At 40.3% G+C, this 20,987-nt stretch overlaps 1 protein-coding gene across 3 annotated transcripts in view; it reads right to left on the bottom strand.

The window, feature by feature from the left end:
• GAS7 (growth arrest specific 7) overlaps positions 1–20,987 on the bottom strand; it is a 298,468-nt gene that overhangs the window by 40,995 nt on the left and 236,486 nt on the right. For all 3 annotated transcript variants that reach the window (XM_036754899.1, XM_036754901.1, XM_036754902.1), the window contains exon 5: positions 13,527–13,580. In XM_036754899.1, the coding sequence (XP_036610794.1) occupies positions 13,527–13,580 (54 nt within the window). The remainder of the gene's footprint in view (positions 1–13,526; positions 13,581–20,987) is intronic.

The following is a 20,987-nucleotide window of genomic DNA, read 5'->3' on the forward strand; positions in this document are numbered from 1 at the left end:
TCCTTCTGCCATAACTCAGATCTGACTATTTTTGGAAAAGAACCAACAGGTCCATTCCAACTGGGATTAATAATGTGACATGAGGAATGGGTATAGATATCCCCTTGATATATGGAAGCACCATGGTAGTACTAAGAATTCTCCCCATCCCCATGGCGAGATGATGGATGGGAAAATGTTGTACCTTAATGTTCACCCAAAGGAGAAGGGCATGCAGAGGGTGTCCCAAAGGTTCAAATTTGAGACCAAATTTGAGAGTAATAGCTAACATTTATATAGCCCTTACTATGTGTCAGACACGGCGCTTAGTGCTTTATAATTATTATCTCATTTCATCCACACAACAACTCTGGGAAAGAGGTGCCAGGGTAATTGACTGTCTACCCCAGTTTCCCAAAGCCAGGCTCACTAGCAAAGCCACAGTCAAATGTCCTGTATTGCTTCTTCTTTTGGAGCCCCTCATTAAGGTCTTCGCTGTCTCACCTAACTTCTGAGTTCAAATTGTTCCAACACGGTTTTCATTTTTCTTTTCTTCTGGCGATCCTTTCCTTTCTGAGATCTCTCAAAGCACTTTGTATTTTTCCAAAATACATATAAAACAATCATGTGTGCATTTGTTTTACCATCCCTACTTCAATTCCTTAAGTGTTGGGACCTTATAATATTTATACAATGTCTCGCATGTGATATGGCTAATAAACATTTAAAAAACTGAACTGAATTCCTTTCTTCGGAAGTAAGGAAAGAATACACATTTATTAAGCACCTATTATGTGCCAGACATTTGGGGGGGGGCAATTGGGGTTAAGTGACTTGCCCAGGGTCACATAGCTAGTAAGTGTCTGAGGCTAGATTTGATGTCAGGTCTTCCTGCCTCCAAGGCCATGCTCTATCCACTGCACCACCTAGCTGCTCCAGGCATTGTTTTACATCTACTATCTAATTTGATCTCACAACGACACTGGAAGGTATTATCCTCATTTTATATTTGAGGAAACTCAGGCAGACAGAGATTAAGTCACTTACCCAAGGCCATGAAGGAAGCCAGAGATGCCAGGAGATAGAGATGAGGAGGAAGAGAATTCTAGGCATGGGGAACAGCCCGTGAAAATGCCTGGAGTCAGAAGATGATGTGTCTTACTCAAGAAAAAGCAAAAAGGCCATTGTTGCCAGATGATGGAGTAGGTGGAAGAGGGAGTAAGGTTTAAGAATATTGGAAAGGTACATATTTGGGGGCAGGTTTTAATAGGGTTTGAATGCCAAACAGAGGACTTTATGTTTAATACTGGCAGTGACTGAATAGGAATAGGAAGGTATTTACATATATCTTTTCCATATATCTAAGCTGTATATGATATGTTTAAAAAAAACCTGACTCTATAGGGGCCTAGAATCATCACCAAAAAATGTAGAAAACTAGAAATAATATACATCATTTAGTGATCAAAATGTAATAAAATTATATTCAATAAATGATCCTTAAAAGTAAGGATTAAAAATATTTGAAGACTAACAATTCTAAAGAACTAGTGAGTCAAAGAACAAATTATAGAAACAATACAACATTCCATCAAAGAAAATGACAGTAACAAGACAATAAACCAACACTTATGGGATCTATTTAAAGCAGTTCTTAGGAGGAAATGTATTATCTCTAAACACTTTCATCAACAAAAGAAAGATATAAAGATGAACAGGTCATGGTTTCTGGCTTTTTGCACGTGTCATCTTTAATAGCAGTGGTTATCAGAACTTGCCTTGGAGATTGTGGGATCCAGGGTAACAGAGATCATGGGACCCCTGAGAATGGAATTTGAGGAGGAGAACTGGGGTTGGATATGGTAGGGCCTCGACCAGATGGGACATATGAAAAGTTCATAGGTTAAGGGGCATCACTGTCCCATCACTCCTAGGGCCTAGAGAAATCTCTACTGTGGCCTAATGGCCACAGAGGAGAATATCAGTCAACTTTCCAAATATTCAGTTCTCCAAATAATAATAACAAACATTTATAAACAGCTTCATAGGAAGCTTGGTAGAGTGTTGGACCTGGAGTCAGGAAGACTCATCTTGCTGAGTTCAAATCTGGTCTCAGACACTCACTGGCTGTGTGGCCCTGGGCAAGTCACTTAATCCTGTTTGTATCAATTTCCTCATCTATAGGATGAACTGGAGAGGGAAACAGCAAACCACTGCAGTATCTTTGCCAAGAAAACCCCAAATGGGGTGATGGAGAGTTGGACATGACTGATAAACAACTGAATAACTACAATAAAGAGATTGAAGATTCGCAAAGCGCTGTACACACATTACCTCATCTGCTTGTCACAACAGTCTGGTGAGGTAGGCACTATTATTACACTCATTGTACAGATAAGGAAACTGAGACTTGAAGAGGCTTAATGACTTACCCAGGGTCATATTGCTAGCAAGTGTCTGAGGTTAGATCTGAACCTGGGTCTTCCCGAATCCAAATCCAGTGCTCTTTATCATTATGCCACCTAGTTGCCTAGAAAGAGCTAAATTTGAAAGATTTCTGGCTCCCAAAGACACTTAATTTTCTCAGTGGACTAAGGAGAACCTGTCATTTTATAATAAGCAGTTCTTTCATCACCTTGTGGCTATACCTGGGAACTATGCTTTATAAAAAGGATTCCCAGAACCTCTGTCCTCTGTCCCTTCTCTTCATCCCTTTCACTCTTTCTCTAATTATCTCTCCCCTGATCCCAATCTCAGAGAAAAAGAATAAAGCTGTCATACCAACCTCACACTAAAAAGTATTCTATTAAATTAGTTAAGCAGTAGCAGGTAGAAAGAACAGGGATATTTAACCATCAGCCAAGCCTCTCTGGTCTCATCCAAGTCACCATCACTCATCTGTGGGGTGGGAATTGGGAGGAAAGCCAAGTCTGGGCTGGAACTTACTAGAGAGCCCTCTTTTTCCTTAAAGGTAGAGTTCCTTACCCAGGGGCAAGTTTAGAAAAATTTCATGCACAGTCTATAATATTTCAACGAATTTTTAAATGTAAAAGGAAATTGTATTTACTTTTTCATTTAGAATACCCCATTCTTAAACAGGAATTCCCCCTCCAACATCCCTAATAAATGGTCACTTAATTTCTACTTGAATACCTGCAGTGATTAGAAACTAATTCCTGAAATGTTAGTGAATTCCTAATCTGTTTTTCAGTAGCTCCAATTATGAGGAAGTTTGTTCTTATATGAAACTAAAATCTGCTTCTCTACAATTTCAAACTACTGATCCTAGCCCTATCCCTATCCCTGGGACTAGGATCCCAGCCTTATCTTTCTTCCAGCATGATATTCCTTCAAAAATGTAAAGATGACTACCATAGCTTCTAAAGTTTCTCTTCTTTAGGCTAAATATCCTCAGTTTCTTTAACTAGTTATTTTAAACGTCAGTCAAATAAATGGCTTTATTGACAGCTAACCCAATAGAAAGAACCAGGGCAAAAGGAAATTCTGAGAAATGCATGAGAACATTCAAGTGGTCTAACTTCTGACTATGAATTGTTTCACCTCTCAAAAAAACTTCACTGCTCAGAATCTTTATGTGTTTGTGGGCCTAGTTATGAAAGGAAGTATTAGGAGAGTACTCTCGGAATTGACCTTTTCAGAGATGCTGCCATCATGATAAAGTACTTTCTCAGGGAATCCTTTATAAAGGAATACCACGAAAGAAACTGAAACCTTGGCAGAAGAACAGTTAATTGAGAACAAAAACCCTTGCTTGAAGGAAAAGTAAGTCACTGGGTTACTAGGTTGTTTGCCTGTCAGGGTTGGGAAGCATAACCCTGGAAGAGTGTTGCAACAATCTTCTAGCAGCTGCTGTGGGGGTGAAAAACCAACATGAGCTGAACAACAAGAACGCTGCCAGTACAGGTTCTTCTTTTTTTTAAAATCATTATTTATTTATTTAATATTTTTAGTTTTCGGCATTAATTTTCACAAGAGTTTGAATTACACATTTTCTCCCCATTTCTACCCTCTCCCCCACTCCAAGATGGCATATATTCTGATTGCCCCGTTTCCCAGTCAGCCCTCCATTCTGTCACCCCAATCCGTCCCATCCCCTTTTCCCTTACTTTCTTGTAGGGCAAGATAGATGTTTATGCCTCATTGCCTGTATATCTTTTTTTCTAGTTGCATGCAAAAACTTTTTTTTTTAACATCTTCTTTTAAAATTTTGAGTTCCAAATTCTCTCACCTCTTCCCTCCCCACCCACCCTCCCTAAGAAGGCAAGCAATTCAACATAGGCCACATGTGTATCATTATGCAAAACCCTTCAACAATACTCATATTGTGAAAGACTAACTATATCTTGCTCCTTTCTATCCTATCTGCCCCCATCCAATCTTCTCCCTTGACCCTGTCCCTTTTCAAAAGTGTTTGCTTTTGATTATCTCCTCCCCGTATCTGCCCTCCCTTCTATTGTCCCCCCCCCCTTTTTAGCTCCTTCCTCCTTTCCTGTGGGGTAAGATACCCAATTGAGTGTGTATGTTGTTCCCTCCTCAGGTCAAAGCAAGATTCACTCATTCTCCCTCACTTGCCCCCTCTTCCCTCCCTACAGAACTAATTTTTCTTGCCACTTTTATGCAAGATAATTTACCCCATTCTATCTCTCGCTTTCTCCCTCTCTCAATATATTCCTCTCTCATCCCTTAATTTGATTTTATTTTTTATATATCATCCCTTCATATTCAACTCACCCTGTGCCATCTATCTATCTACCTATCTATCTATCTATCTATCTATCTATCTATCTATCTATCTATCTACCTGTATATTCCCTTCAGCTACCCTAATACTGAGGTCTCATGAGTTATACACATCATCTTTCCATGTAGGAATGTAAACAAAACAGTGCAACTTTAGTAAGTCCCTTACGATTTCTCTTTCTTGTTTACCTTTTCATGCTTCTCTTGATTCTTGTGTTTGAAAGTCAAATTTTCTATTCAGCTCTGGTCTTTTCACTGAGAAAGCTTGAAAGTCCTCTATTTTATTGAAAATCCATATTTTGCTTTGGAACATTATACTCAGTTTTGCTGGGTAGGTGATTCTTGGTTTTAATCCTAACTCCTTTGACCTCTGGAATATCATATTCCAAGCCCTTCGATCCATTAATGTAGAAGCTGCTAGATCTTGTGCTATTCTGATTGTGTTTTGACAATACTCAAATTGTTTCTTTCTGGCTGCTTGCAGTATTTTCTCCTTGACCTGGGAGCTCTGGAATTTGGCAACAATATTCCTAGGAGTTTTCTTTTTGGAATCTTTTTCAGGAGGCAATCAGTGGATTCTTTGAATTTCTATTTTACCCTCTGGCTGTAGAATGTCAGGGCAGTTCTCCTTGATAATTTCTTGAAAGATGATATCTAGGCTCTTTTTTTTTGATCATGGCTTTCAGGTAGTCCAATAATTTTTAAATTATCTCTCCTGGATCTATTTTCCAGGTCAGTGGTTTTTCCAATGAGATATTTCACATTGTCTTCCATTTTTTCATTCCTTTGGTTCTGTTGTATAATATCTTGATTTCTCATCAAGTCACTAGCTTCCACTTGCTCCAATCTAATTTTTAAGGTGGTATTTTCTTCAGTGGTCTTTTTGACCTCCTTTTCCATTTCACTAATTCTGCCTTTCAAGGCATTCTTCTCCTCATTGACTTTTTGGAGCTCTTTTGCCATTTGAGTTAGTCTATTTTTTAAGGTTTTATTTTCTTCAGTATTTTTTTGGGTCTCCTTTAGCAAGTCATTGACTTGTTTTTCATGGTTTTCTCACATCAATCTCATTTCTCTTCCCAATTTTTCCTCTACTTCTCTAGCTTGCTTTTCCAATCCTTTTTGAGCTCTTCCATGGCCTGAGACCAGTTCATGTTTTTCCTGGAGGATTTTGATGGAGGCTCTTTGCTTTCGTTGACTTCTTCTGGCTGTATGTTTTGATCTTCTTTGTCACCAAAGAAAGATTCCAAAGTCTTAGTCTGAATCTGAGTCCATTTTCGCTGTCTGACCATGTGCCCAGCCAATTACTTGACCCTTGAGTTTTTTGTAGGGGTATGACTGCTTGTAGAGTAGAGAGTACTTTGTTCCAAGCCTGAAGGGATGCGCTGTTGTTTTCAGAACGATTTCCACACAGAAAGCTCTGCCACACCAGCGCTACTCCTCCCCCAAGAACCGCCAACCCAGACAGGACTCAGATCTTAAGCAGGCTCTGCAGTGCCGCTCAGATCCGCCACTTAATTCCTCCCACGAGGTGGGCCTGGGGCCAGAAGCAACTGCAGCTGTAATTCTGTAGCTGTACTACCTCTGCTGCCCCTGGGGCGGTGGCCTAACCGTGAACTCCTTTCACTTTGTCACTGCATCTTTTCCCACTAACCTTCTCTGTTCTCTTTGGTGTTTGTGGGTTGAGAAGTCTGGTAACTGCCACAGCTCACTGATTCAGGGCACTAGGGCCTGTTCCGCCTGGCTCCCAGTTTGGTTGGTCCGGGTGCAGCCCACGCTGGGCTCTGCTCTGCTCCGCTCCCAGCTCTGTGCTTGATTGACCTTACCCAGCGATCATCCAGGCTGTCCTGGGCTGGAGGCCTTCTTCCTTCTGCTATTTTGTGGGTTCTGCAGTTCTATAATTTGTTTAGAGGCATTTTTTAATCAGTGTTTGGAGGGTCCTGGGGGAGAGCCCTAGGCAAGTCCCTGCTTTCCAGCCGCCATCTAGCACAAGTTCTTTTGATCTGCTTTACTAAGGAAAGCAACGTTAAGGGGTTAACAATCTTACTTTAATCCAGCATACAAATATCATTTCACTTCAGGGGAAAAAGCCAGCACCCTGAACTTAAGAGCAGATACAAACAAATTACAAACATCAATAGACAGACCTTGTCTGATTCAAATCACAATGCATAGTTACCAGAGCTTAACAAAGTCTGAACATCCAGGTTTACAAGCTGGAGGGCTCTTAACTAACAGCTGCCCAGAGTCTCCACCTCAGCATACCAGCAAGAGTGAGAGCCCTTCACAAATAGCTCTGTTCTCTCTTTTTATACACTCTTTAGCCATCATCAAACGTCATCTGAGCCACCAGAACTCAGATTCCTACCATTGGCTCTTGTCTTAGCAACTCCCCTTAGGACCCTGAGGGCTTCACACCCACATAGGCTTAGCACCTAGTAGATAGGGGTCTGGGCCTGGGGTTTAGCACCTAATAAGACTCAATCAAAGACACCCAACTTAATCGATACTACAAACAGCCAGAGGGAAAAGTGTACCTATGCCCAATCTTTGTACCTTATAGGTGATTAATGAGGCTGAAATGGGGGCATTACATGTCACTGTCTGATAAAGTACAAAGTTGGAGAAGAAAAAGGTAACAATATTTCCCTGCTATTTATATATGAGACTTTTCCCATCACCTACTAAAATTCCTTTTCCGTATTATTCACATCAACATGGTCTGTGTCTCTCTTGCAGGTGTCATTTTCATGGTAGAGCCCCCTATCTCCTTAACAAATGAAGCTTTCTATTCCTCGACAAAATCAATTAATTTAAGATCTAGAAGAGACCTTATTGCCTATCTACTCTCAAAATTAATTCTGTGCGCAACAACGTGAAGACTTCCCATGAGGAAGAACTCAGTAATTCCTGAGATAGCCCATTTATACCTGTGCCTCAGACTCCCTTTCTTCCTTCAAGACACAGTTCAAACAGCATCTTTTTGCATGAAACCTTCCCTGATTTCACCCACCTTCTGGATTCATACCTTAAAAGCTACCTTGTGTTTAACTTTGTATACTTCGGTATTTATTCCCATTTTGTTTATACTATGTTGTTGTTGTTTTTTCAGTCATATCTGACTCTTTGTAACCCCATTTGGGGTTTTCTTGGCAGAGATACTAGAGTGGTTTGCCATTTCCTTCTTTTACAGATAAAGAAATGGAGGCAAACGGGGCTGGGACTTGCCCAGGGTCACACAACTAGCAAATGTCTGAGGCCAGATTTGAACTCAGGAAGAGGAGTCTTCCTGACTCCAGGTCCAGCGCTCCACATCCATTGTGCCACCTATGCTGCTTATGCTGTACACGCATTTATCTCTCCCATTAGAATGTAAGCTTCATTCTTTGTACTCGTATGTCTGGCACCTAGGAGATACTGAATAACTGCCACTCCACTTTTGAAAAGCTTTCTCTTTTTGTAACTTATATCCACCCACCCTCCTAGCCCTCATGTTTGGGACAAAATAGTTCTGTCTTCTTCCACATGATAGCCCTTCAAATACTTAAAGAAAGCTACCGTGTTCTTACTGAATCTTCTCTTCTTCATGTTCTTCATATGATATAGACATTATATGGTCTTCTATAATATGGACTCAAGGCTCTTCATCATCCTGGTTTTCCTCCTCTGTATACACTTGAATTTATCAACGTGCATCATCTGCTGGGAAGCCTATAGTTGAACTCAGTCTTCCAGATGTGGTCTGTACAGATGAGGGTACAGGTACCTCATCACCACCTTATTCCTAGATATTATGCCTCTTTTTAAACTGCGCTGGCTTTTTTGGCTGGCATAGCCACACTGTTGATGCATAGTAAGCTTGTAGTTCATTAAAAAAAAAACCCCAGTCCATTTTTTTAGACAAACACCATTCAGACAAATGCTTCCTCTCACTCATCATGTATTGTAAAATCATTTTTTAAAAATTCAGACATGAGAGACTCCGCATTTATCCTTATTACATGTGAGATTCTGCCTGATGTTTTATGCTGATAAGATCTTTTTGGAAGAATATCTGTTATCCAGACTTACTTATAGCTCCCTTGGACTCTTAGTCTTTCTTCCTTCTTGCTCCTGGGGTCCTGAGCTCTGATAAGTGAGCTTTCAGCTACGTCCAGCCAGAGGACTAAACTAAAATGAAGAATGACACATGTTTTGGACATAGCCAATGTGGGAATTTGTGTGGCTCAGCTCTGTTCATTTGTAGCCAAGCGGCATGATTGATGGAGTGCAGAATTTGAGCCAAGAAGACTTGCATTAAAATCCTGCCTCAGGTACTTACTGGCTGTGTGACTCTGGGTCATTTAATTTCTCTAAGCCTCAGTTTCCTAATCTTTAAAATGGGGATAATATATAAAGATCAAACAAAATAAAATAAAATGCTTTTCAAACCATAAAATGCTATACCAATAGTATAATAAATAATAATTCTTTCTTTTTAAATGTTTCATGCGGGGGAGAGTGAGGGTAGGAAGTGGGAGAAAATAAATGCTTGTAAAAATTAACTAATAAATTAATTTTTAAGTGAGCTTTTATTGCTCTTAACAAGGCCACCACAGCACTCTTTGGCCAGCTTCAAGCTGCTTGGGTGCTCCTCTGTCTTACATTCTTCCTCCTTTGTCCAACACCAACACCTATCCCATCTTTCCAACAAAAGCTCCATTACAAGTGTTGTCATCTCCCAATCTAATGCTTGAGGAGCTCACTTGTATTTGTATTGCCATTCCTTACTAGAGTAAATGCCACAGTAGTAGGCCTTTAATAAATGCACATTCACTCATACATTCATTTATTCATTCAATTCTACTTCTAAAAGGACTGTTCTTTCTTGTCATCAGAAAAGCTGAAAAATACTTGCAGAACACTTCCCTGCCCCCAGCCTAGCATTCTGCAGCAGATTTCAACACAGCACTGTGCTTCACCAAAAGCTCTCCCACTGCCATCCCCAGTGCTCAGAGGCAGGCAGGAGCCAGAGGGAGTTCCCTTTGGTAGTATTTCCCCTAAGAGCAATGACTCTTAAGTGAGAAAGGGTTTGCAGAAGGATAATCAATGGTCATGACCAACTGCAAATCACTGGCAGGTTGCACGCATTACTGACCTACTTTCAGAGCATGTGAATATAGATTTTTGAGATTGCTGAGGCTTACAATTATGGTTTGATCTGGACTTCTGTCCCTGGCCAAATAACCCATCCCCATTTGGGAAGACAAGATGGAAATGAGGCTACAGAATGGGTATATGCTGAGAAAGGAGAGTGTGGAGGATGCTTCAAGGGCCCATAATAGGTGTTGGGCTTACCAGCTGAAATCTGCTCTGCTTCATAATCATTCAACCCAACTCACTCTGTTTCTTTTAGCCAAAAGGTACAAGGCTACCAATGGCCACCTTACTCCCTCTTCAAGAGAAAGATGATTAAATAAATATAGCCGTGGTACAGTAGAAACGGCAACTGGATTTGGAGCCAGAGAACCTTGGTTCAACTATCAACTCTGTGGCTTACTATTGAAGTGAACTTGAGTCTGTCATTCTCTGGTCCTCAGTTTCTTCATCTTCATAACTAGGGGACTGGGTTAGATAATATTTGAAGTCCCCACTAGCTATGAACATATTACAAATCCTACGATCCTCTAAAATTTGGCTCACCTGAGCTATTTTTTACAGAGACCAAGAATTACTGAAGACACGAGGTCCGTGATCTGGCAGTGAATGCAACCAGGAACCCCGCACAGACCATCTATCTTTTTAGGCCCAGCTAAGACCAAAGCTCAGAAATAAAAATCTCCACGGAAATTTTTATCGCCACATAAAAATCTCAAATGGAGAGAAGCAGGCTTTGATTTATAATAGTGATAATGAAAGGCTAGAAAAGTGGCTCTTGTTTGCTATTATCCCTTTAATCATCTGGACACAGGCAGAATTAGTTTTTGCCAAATGGTGTTTGCTTGCCATCAGTGTCAGCCAATCTCATGGGCCCATTCTGCCAGCCCAAAACTTAATGGTGATGCGAAAGGAATCACAATAGAAATCAAGAGAATTCCTTGGCTACAGATCACCTTTTCTGTTATTACCCCATTCCTGCTAAGGCTTTACACAAACACAAAGATTCAAGATCACACACACTCTGAAACCTCTTCAGGCCTAAGCCAGAAGGCATATAAAGAACCGTGATGCATAAGGTGGTTGTAAATTCCACTCTTGGTATTGGTGCCCTACACCTGGTACTCAGAGTCCCCACCACCCATACACACTGAATAGCCTTTGGTTGACCAGACTTGGTTACTTGGGCTCTTAATCCTTTGTTCTTTGGGTTTTAGGTGGCTTAGCAGCTAGACAAAGACAATTGTACAAGGGCTATATCCGATGGACAACCAGTAGTTGGACATCTTGGACATCCTGGTTTGGAGCAGTTTTCCCCTTTTTTCCCTTAGTCTACTGCCTTCTATCCTAGAGAGGAAAATGAAATGGAGTCAAGGACTGATGATAGAAAGTTTTGTGTAGAGACAAGTGGTGCTTTATAGCAAAGGTAAGGCAATCAGAGGTAGGCCACACAGACCAAAAGAAGCTCCTGGCCATGTTTCTGCTTTATTTTAGTCATATTGCCTCCCACCTCGAAAAAAAAAAAGGCTGAAGTCTAACGTCATTCAAGGAAGCCATACCCAGGTTCAAATGTCTTTGCTATTTCTCCATTGGTCTCAATAATTGGCTTCAACTAGTGTTTATTAAGCACTGTCCTAGGTCCAGGGGATAGATACAAAGATGAAAATTAAATAGTACTTGACCTCAAGCCCCTAAATTCTTGTACATAGATAAGTGTATGTGTGTGTGTGTGTGTGTGTGTGTGTACATTTCCTGGGGAGAGGGATGGTGAAGCATTAACTGGAAGAATCAAGAAAGTCTTTGGATTCCACGATTCCAAGGCAAGGAAGAGAGCATTTCAGGCCTGAGGGATAGGTGATACAAGGGCATGGAGGTAGGATATGGGATGTTATGCATAGAGAACAGCAAACAGGATAGTTTGGTTGGATCATAGAGTGCAAAAGGTAGCAGGGGTGGGGGTGGGAATGGATAATCAAGCTGGAAAGATAAATTGGAGACATTGTGAAGGACTCTAAATGCCAAATAGAGGAGTAAAAGTTTATTTTATATTAGAGGCAATAAGAAGTAATTGAAGCTCCTTGGGTAGGGGAGTGACACAGTCAGCCCTTTGTTTTAAGAACATCAATCTGGTACAGGCTGGGACCCAACTGATCTCACCCACAATTCCCCTCTAAACACCTTTAAAATAACTTAAAAGAAAGAGAAAAAAACACAACTGTTTTGCACAACTAATCAACACAGCGACCATGTCTGACATATATAAAGCCTTACCTCTTCAATGAAGGGAAGAAGGGGAATATTCTCAACCCTTCTTGCCTAAAGACTTCTTGCCCTCTGCCATTTAAGAGAGCTGTTTCCCTGCCACAGCAGATAGTAAAGGGAGCGTTCCATGGCCAGGGGTGGGGAGATTGGGGCAGCGATCACTCACAGATAACTGAGGAAGGCAGTCAGTGATGTTCTCTAGCTGCCCATCATAAGCATTTTCTTTTTACTTTCTTTCTGTCCTTTCTCTTTTTCTTTTCCCCTTTCTTTCCTTCTCTTTATTTTTCCAGTCCTTTTCTTCTTAATCTTTATTTCAGAGTACAGAAAACACTGGACTGGTAATCAAAAGATCTGAGTTTGAGTTCTCTCTCTAACAATTACCACCTATGTGTCCAGTGGTAATTGATTTAACCCCTTCCAGGCTGCTGCTGACCTTAGTTCCACAGTATTCTTTAAGGAAATGAACAAAGTAAGACTCATTGGGCCTGCTGATATGCAATTATTTTGAAACTGTCAGGAAATGCCAATGGGAAGCTGAATGTAGAAGGAATCCCCTCATATCAATGAAGGAAGTTCTGTGGGCTCATTCAGACACTCAGTTCTGTTTTTATGGGTTCTAAGGGAACTATGACAATGCCATCTTATAGAAGGTTTCTATTTAACCCCAGGGTCCATCTTCTCATTTCAGAAGAATTAAAAAGACCACATATTTGCAACATATTTACAATCACCAAACTCACTCACAATTGGACAGTGGCAGAATTCTTTTGCCCACTTTGAAAATTCACTCTCATCCTGTCCCCACACTATAGATAGATGTTAGGGGCTCCCACAGAGTTGGAGTCGAAGTAAAGAAATTCATTTACTGACTGTTTCAGACAGTCTTTAGGAGATCAATCCTTGTTTGTTTTTTGTCATTGAGGAGTATGTACATAAAGATAGTGTCACCTCTGTTGGACAGAAGTTACATGGCTGGCCCTGCTGTCAGCTTTTTATCATTTTGCTTCCGGCTCCCAGAAATTTTATTCTCAGGAGTAGAATTTTCCTGTTTTCCCTGAAGTTACCCCACACAAAAGCAACTGTGTAGCTCCTGTAATTTAAACATCATTTCAATTAGGCACATGGCACATTCCACCCCCTTCCTTTAATCTTTTCAAGCCTTTTGAACAAGTCCTTTCCTGGTGCCTACCTTTTAAAATGGCTTCTTTTAAATTACAACCACGGTTCAGGTATAGCAGAAAGAAAAATGAAATGTTTAAAGGAAAAGATACAGAAAAAAACTTTGGCTAAATCTGTGTCTTGGAACTTTCCTGTTCTGTGCTACTGCCTACATTACCATAGAGACCACTCTGCTCATGCCATCGACACTGACCAAGGCAGTTAGTACTTACTGTGATGGTGCTTTCCTTGCTCTGTTTCTTGCCTGGAGATGGAGACCCTGGGTTCTGGCAAGAAAGGAAAGAAGCATCATCAAAGCTGCTCTCCATATTTGGCATTTTTTGCATCCTGATTTTCAGAGGAGGAACGAATGCCTGAGCCTGGTGCCAAGAAAGCCCACTATATCCAGTTTAACTCCTAAGTCACCATGCCCAGGACAATGGAAGACAGCACCATGCAGCTCCCATCTTGGCTCACTGAAGCAGAGATAGAGTGCTACTTATTAAGGCAATTCACTCAAACCAGGTCTCTACCTACTCTTATAATCAGATTGTGATTTGGGGAGTTAACCCTTCAGCTACCCTTAACTACTCTGCTTCTGTCTGTGCTACCAGATACCAATAGAATCCACGGAGAACTAAAGCATCCTTTGCACTGTGAATTTAGTAAGTGTTTTCTTATTCTGAAATATCCAGGTATGGGGATCTGGAAAAATACTATGAGAAACACAATTCAGAATTCAGATTTCTTTGCTGTCTCTTTCTGAATTCAAGGGAATCACAAGTGATTTTCAGTTAAGCAGTTTTCAGTTTTTGTTAAGCTCATTATTTCTTTCTTATTTTCTTCCTTTTCCCAGTAAGGAAGCCACAGTCCCAGTCACTTTGAGTCCACACATTTTCTAGGTGATTCCTGAGGTCCTTGTATTTTAAAGCTTGGAGAGGAAAGAATGCTCAGACCAAAGGAATATTTCCTGGCAGCACAGGCCATGGAGGATGGACAGAGGCAGAAACTGGGACCTTTTTATCCAATCAGCATGTAAGTGACTGAACATAATCAGGGTTCCCAGAGTACAACAATTTCCTGCTTTGAACATTTCAGTACTAAGAATGAGATAAAACATCGGGCAACGTTACACATTTGTCTAATGATTTATATTTTCATGCTTTCTTTTGTTGGGTGGGGCAGAGGGGGCAAGGAGAGGGCTGCAGATATTTTACAGACAAACTAGGGGTCAACAAATATTTGATAATGTAAATTGTACTATGCAAAAGTCATGGTATATAAGGTGCAATGAGAACAAATGAACAAATTCTCTCTATATATGTGTGTGTTGATATATGTGCATGTAGGTATAAATATACATATACACATATATATGTATATCTATGTATATATGTGTGTGTATATATGTACGGGTATATATATGCATATATATGTGAAAATAAAACTAAGGTACGCAAAGCTCTTTCTATTTATTACTTCATTGATCCCCATAAAAACCCTTGGAGGTAGGTGCTATTATTATCCTCAATTAACAAATCAGGAAACTGAGGCTGAGAGAGGGGAAGGGACTTACCCAAGGTCATACCACTAGCAAGATTGGACCTCAGATCTTCCTAATTCTCAGTCTCAGTCACTATATCAACTATGACACTTGATTCCGCAAAATGAAACACTTCCTTCTTTCAAAGAATTTACATTCTATTTGTGGGATACGTGTACATGAATAATGACATTTAAGGTAATATGAAGACTGCTAACAACCAGGTGAGCCCAGCAAGACCGCCAATATAAAGTGGCACCTGAGTTGAGCCTTGAAGGAAGCCTATTTCAGGCATGGGGGACGACCTAAGAAGTGGAACAGAGACAGGAGATGGAATACTGAGTTTAGGGAGCAGCCAGTAGGCCCATTTGACTGTAATGTGAAATAACTGTGGAAAGATAGATGCTAGCCAGACTATGGAGGGCTTTAAATGCACCAAAGAGGGGAGTTAGCATTCTATCTTAGAGGCAATAGATATCCACTGAAGACTTCTGAGCAGGGCAGTGACCTGGTAAGTTCTGTGTCTTAGAAAGATTAATTCAACCATTGTTGAGGACAGACAATCAATAGTCTATGGGAGACATGACGAAGGCCTGAACTAGAAGAGGAGCCTTATAAAATGGGAAAAGGGGGACAGATTCAAAAGATAGGTAAAGGATAGATGAGGCTTGGCAACTGATTGGAAATTGTTGGGAAGGTGAGAGGGAAGAGTCTAGGTGGAGCCAAGACACAGAAGTTATGAATTTGGGAGACTAGAGATCATATTCTCATCAGAAACAGCAAAATTTGAAAGAGGAACATGTATGGGGAAAATAACTGAGTTCCATTTTAGGCATATTGAGTGTGAAATATTGATAAGACTTCTAAGAAGCATGTCTAGCATGCAGCTGCTGATGTAGGATTAGCATTCAGGAGAGAGGTTAGGGCTGGATACATAAACCACTGGATAGACAAATCATTTGCTTAGAGAAGCTGATGAGATCACTTAGAAAAAGTGTACATAAAAGGAAGAGAAAATGACCTTGAGGTACATTCATGCTTGTAGGGTGGGAGATGGATGATGATCCAGTAAAGGAGACTGACATGGAGCATTCGAATAGGTAAGAGTAAACATAGAACCTAAGCATCATGGAGGCCAAGAGAGGAGAGAGTATCCAGGAATAAAGAGGGTAGTCAATAGTACCACAGTTGCAGAGAAAGTAAGATAGAACCTGAGAAAAGGTCATTGGGTTTTTCAGTTAACAAAGAACAGCTTCAGTTGAGTGATGGGAGTCAGAAGGTTGCAAGGGGTTGAGAAGGTAGTTGGATAGTTACTACTGCACAATGTTATTGTGAGGCTTAAATGAGATAATTTAGCAAAACATTCTGCAAAATTTCAGATATGCACTCATACGTATATATTTTAAGAAATGAGTAGGAGGTAAAAAAATGAAGCAACCAATGTTGATGACTCTTTCTAGGAGTTTGGCTATGGAAAGGATATATGACAAAGAAAATAATTTGGAATTTGGAATTGTGAGAATAATGTCACTAGGCACAAGAAGTTCAGCGACATAATGGTAAGATGTAAAAATATGCATAACCACTCTTTTGGTGGTATTAAAAAAAATGGAAACCAAGTGAGTACCCACCAGTCAAACAATGGCTAAACAAAATGAGACACACAAATTTAATAGGATATTTTTTTTTGGAGGGGAGAAGGCAGGACAATTGGGGTTAAGTGACTTGCCTAAGGTCACACAGCTAGTGTGTCAAGTGTCTGAGGCCAGATTTGAACTCAGGTCCTCCTGACTCCAGGGCCAGTGCTATATTCACTGCACTACCTAGCCGCCCCTTAATAGGATATTTCAATGAAGAAGTCAGACAAATGCAAGAATGCTTCCAGGAATGTATGTAGAATAAATTAAGAAGACTCAGGAGAAAAAAATGCGTGCTTACTATAATAAAGTAAAAGAAATCAACATAGAACATCATCCAAACTCCGATTAATTGCAATGACTAATGACAGTACTTTGAATGTAATATCTGAAGACAGCTCATCATGTCTTCCCTTAGTCTTCTCTTCCTGAGGCTAAACATCTTCAGTTCCTTAAAACGTGTCACAATTGACAGTTTCCAGACTTTCTGTGACCTTAATCATTGCACACTGAAAGCCTTCTAGATTTTTGATGTTTTTCTTAAAATCTAGAATTGAACACTCTACTCCAAGTAAAAATAAAAGCTCACATTTAAATAGAGCTTTAAGGTTTGCAAAGCACTTTCTTCAAAACAATCCTACAAAGGAGGTATTAACACAGGTATTATTACCTCCATTTTGGAGATGAAGAAACTGAGACACAGAGAGGCATAACAGATTCACAAGTAAAAAATGTTATGCTTAGAACTGAAATCCTCTTCTTCAGGCCTTAAATGCTATGACTTTTCTGTTCTACCAGATTAATTTGACTAGAGAAGAATACAGTGAAGTCATCACTTCCTGTAATCTAGATACCAAATTTGGAGGGTCTACGGGAACAGAATATTGCAGGCACTGTTAGATGGTTAATATAGTAGTTAGTTTTGCTAAACTGCTCTTCTAAAAAAAATCATTGTGTAAGATACTGTCCTTTTCAAAAGGAGTAGGTTAGTGTTGAAAAGAGCATGAAAATACTTTGAGGGAAAATATGGATATATCAAGCGGTAAAGGATGTAAGATAGTTCATTTGATAAATGAACATTTTGAGGCTTAAAAATAGTATGAAAAGAAATTTGGCTTAAAACTGCTGCAAATCTGTAGATGGCAAAACAGTTTTCAAATGGAATTTGAGCAATTTTGGACAGAAAATGAAGTGTGTTATAAACATAACAACTCAAATGACCTTGTGACAAATGTAGAATTATGCCTCATTTGTATGTGAACAATTTTGATGGTTTACAGAGAACAGATAAATAATTTTTATTTATTAAAAATAGGAAAAATGTGAGTGTGAAGAAACAGTTTCAAAGACACAAAATGAGGTGGAAGATGATGTTAAGAACTTAGAACTGCAGGCATTGTGATCTCTCAGCTAATGTGTATTAAGACTTAAGAGGGTAAACCTAAAAAAGTGAGAATTATATAATTATTTGGAAACAGAGTTATAATTTTAAAAGGGCTGTTAATTGTTCAGGAGAGATTTGGTGAATTGCCACCTTTTAAGTGAAAGACACAGCGCTAAATGCCAGAAGCCTCTCCCTTAAGGTGTTGAAAAGTACTGGAAATAGCATAGGTTCCCAAAGTGGAAACCTTTAGCTATATAATTCCTGGTGGTTGGAAAGAGGCTCAATCACATTGGACTGCAGCTTCAGTTCTAGATAATCCTCTTCAGGAAGTTAGAGAGAGGTGAAGCCTCTTAGAAGTACCTATTATTCTTTGCTGTTGCCCTCTGGTTTGAGAAAATAGGAAAGGAGAAAGAAAGGTTTTACAGATCCTATACAAAGAGAGAAACTGAGCTTCAACTGGACAGTGCAGAATTTTGGTAAGAAAAGGTTTGTTTGCCTAAGAGAGTCAATTTGAGATATTTTGTTCTAAGTTCTTTTTGCTACAATTTGTTTGGACAATACAGCATCCTGGTAAGTGAATACCTGCTGCAGTTGCTCTGTAGTGCCCTGGGAAGCCAGCTATATTTGCTCCACGCTATGGCTTAAAGGGAATTGTTAGCTAAATTAATAGTGCAACACTTTCCCAACATCCTTTAAGGGTGATTATAAGTTGAAAGAAATGGCAAATGCTATGATGGGCTGGGAACAAAAAAAGAGAAGGGATTCTGCTTAGTGAGGATCAGAAGGGAAGCAGTTGACAGAGAGGTAGCTTCATGTGGTACTGATATTTCTGAATGGAACAATCACATCAAGGCCTACATTCCCAGAGTTGTGAACTTCCTTGAACACACATACGACTGATTCCCTGCCAGGTGGTTATAAATGTGTGCCCACTCTCCCTTACAGATACTGAATGAATTGGTGGAGAGAGTGTGACCCAGATCTCTGCAACATATTTTATTATTCACAAATTTGCTTCAATATACAAGAAATCCTTGATGCTATACTATAGAAAAGAAACAAGTGGTTATGTTTAAGATCTAAAAGTGTCATCATTATGAGTAACTGGGTTGAGTAAAAGGGAAAGACATCAGTTGGGGGTCAAGAGCTAAAGCAGTGAGTGAGTGGCAAGATTATATTTCCCCCACAATAGGTTTAACCCTTACGACCCTGAGAGAATGAATATAACTATGTGCTCCTTCTCTGGGAAACTAGACCTGCTATTGTGAGGGTGGATCAGAGTGAGCAAGCCAGTTCAGAGAGGTGAGTAGATATCTATTTAACTATGTGAGAGATCTGAGGAGTTTTGGTATGGTTGACTACTACATGGTTTAAATGTAATAGTATATTAATTACAAAGGCTGGCTTGCTAAGCAGGGGAGGGATATATTTAGAAATGAAAGTTCAAAAATAAAAGATGCCAATAAATATTTTTTAAACAACTTCATATTTTTTCAGCATGTTCTTTTGTAAGCAGCAGTGTGATGAGGGTAACGCCCAATAGTGGGGCAGGGCACTCTTAGGGATGGCTTCCCAAATGCTGGCAGTCTACACATTATTGCTTATAACCCTAACCTGCACTCTCGCCATCAGACTCCTCCACCTCATCCATTCAAGTCCATCCAAAATGCCTAAGGAAAAATTAACTTTCCATCTGTCCTCCATTAAGGAAATTCAGTACTGCCTTATACCAGCTCCTTCTCCCTTGCGTTCCTTAGGCTGCATTTCCTGGTCTCAGTCCAATATTGTGGCAGTTCCATCCAGATCACACCCCACGTGTCTCTATAATATTCTGCTTTCTCCTCTTAATTCATTATGGTTTTAGTCTCTCATCTCTTACTTGATATCTTCTTTACTACACATTATAAACCTTTTATTTCACTTATAAACAAACCTCCTCCCCTACCCATCTAGAGCGACTGGGGGGCGGGGCAGGGTTAGCGTTGGGAGTATTGAATTGGGAGTCAAAAGATCTGGGTTTGAATTTGAGTCCGACTACTTACTGCCTATCTAGCTGTTGGCAAGCCACCTAATCACTCTCTGAGTCTTCATTTCTTCATCTACAGAATGAAAGGATTGGACTAGATAAACTCTAATGTGCCTTCCATGCTTAAATCTATGATCCTATGATCTTTTTCCTCATCATTTCCTCTTGGGGTCCAGGAGAAGAATGGCTCAGCTATGAAATGGAAGTCAATTATAAAATTGTAGCCATAGAAGGGGCTTGTGTGGGGAATTAGTCAGCCTTTGGGGGGGGGGGGAGGATGGGGAGGCAATTGGGGTTAAATGACTTGCCCAGGGTCACATAGATAGTACGTGTCCAAGGCTGGATTTGAGCTCAGGTTCTCCTGATGCCAGGATCAGTGCTCTATCCACTGCACTATCTGGGAGCCATCTCCAGTCATCCTGATCTATATCTTACCACTGGACCAGGTGGCTCTAGAGGAGAGAATGAGGCTGGTGACTTTGTACAGCCTTGCCTCACTTAAATACAATTCACTTGCAAGTCATGACATTACCTTACCAGTATTATGGTCCTCTTTGAGAACAAAGGACAAACAACAATCTGTGAGGAGTAGTAGCTGCCCCATTGGGGTCCCAAATGAACAGTTCCAGTTGGGCAATGCAGCTTCCTTCCTTAATTCCTTCCTTCCTCGTGAAACGTACTCATTCACAATTTTTTCCTCTGTAGTTCCCATGCAAAGATGGTAAACTTTGTCCTCTGAGTGGGATATCACCACTCTAAGATTTATTTAGCAAGTCCTTGGGGTGAGGCCGGCTCTCACTGATTGACCAACAACAGGTCCCAGCCCAAGCCCCGTCTGGTCATTGCTTGGGCCCTGATGGCTCAGAGTGAATGTAAATACCAACTGTTTCTGTTTTGGCCAGAAACCCTGAGGGTCTTCCCCTCCCAGATTTTTTTTGACTAGGTAAAAGAGACCATTCTTTACCTCATTTCTTACCTAGCCTTAATCACTGAATGGGCATTGCCTCAAAATGAGAACTTGGAAAGACCTTAGCTTAAAAAGGCTAAGGTCTCCCACTGCATCCAGGGCCATCTCCAGTCATCCTGACCTATATCTTGCCACTG

Source organism: Trichosurus vulpecula, chromosome 4 (assembly GCF_011100635.1).
Source record: "Trichosurus vulpecula isolate mTriVul1 chromosome 4, mTriVul1.pri, whole genome shotgun sequence".
Taxonomy (NCBI): Eukaryota; Metazoa; Chordata; class Mammalia; order Diprotodontia; family Phalangeridae; genus Trichosurus; species Trichosurus vulpecula.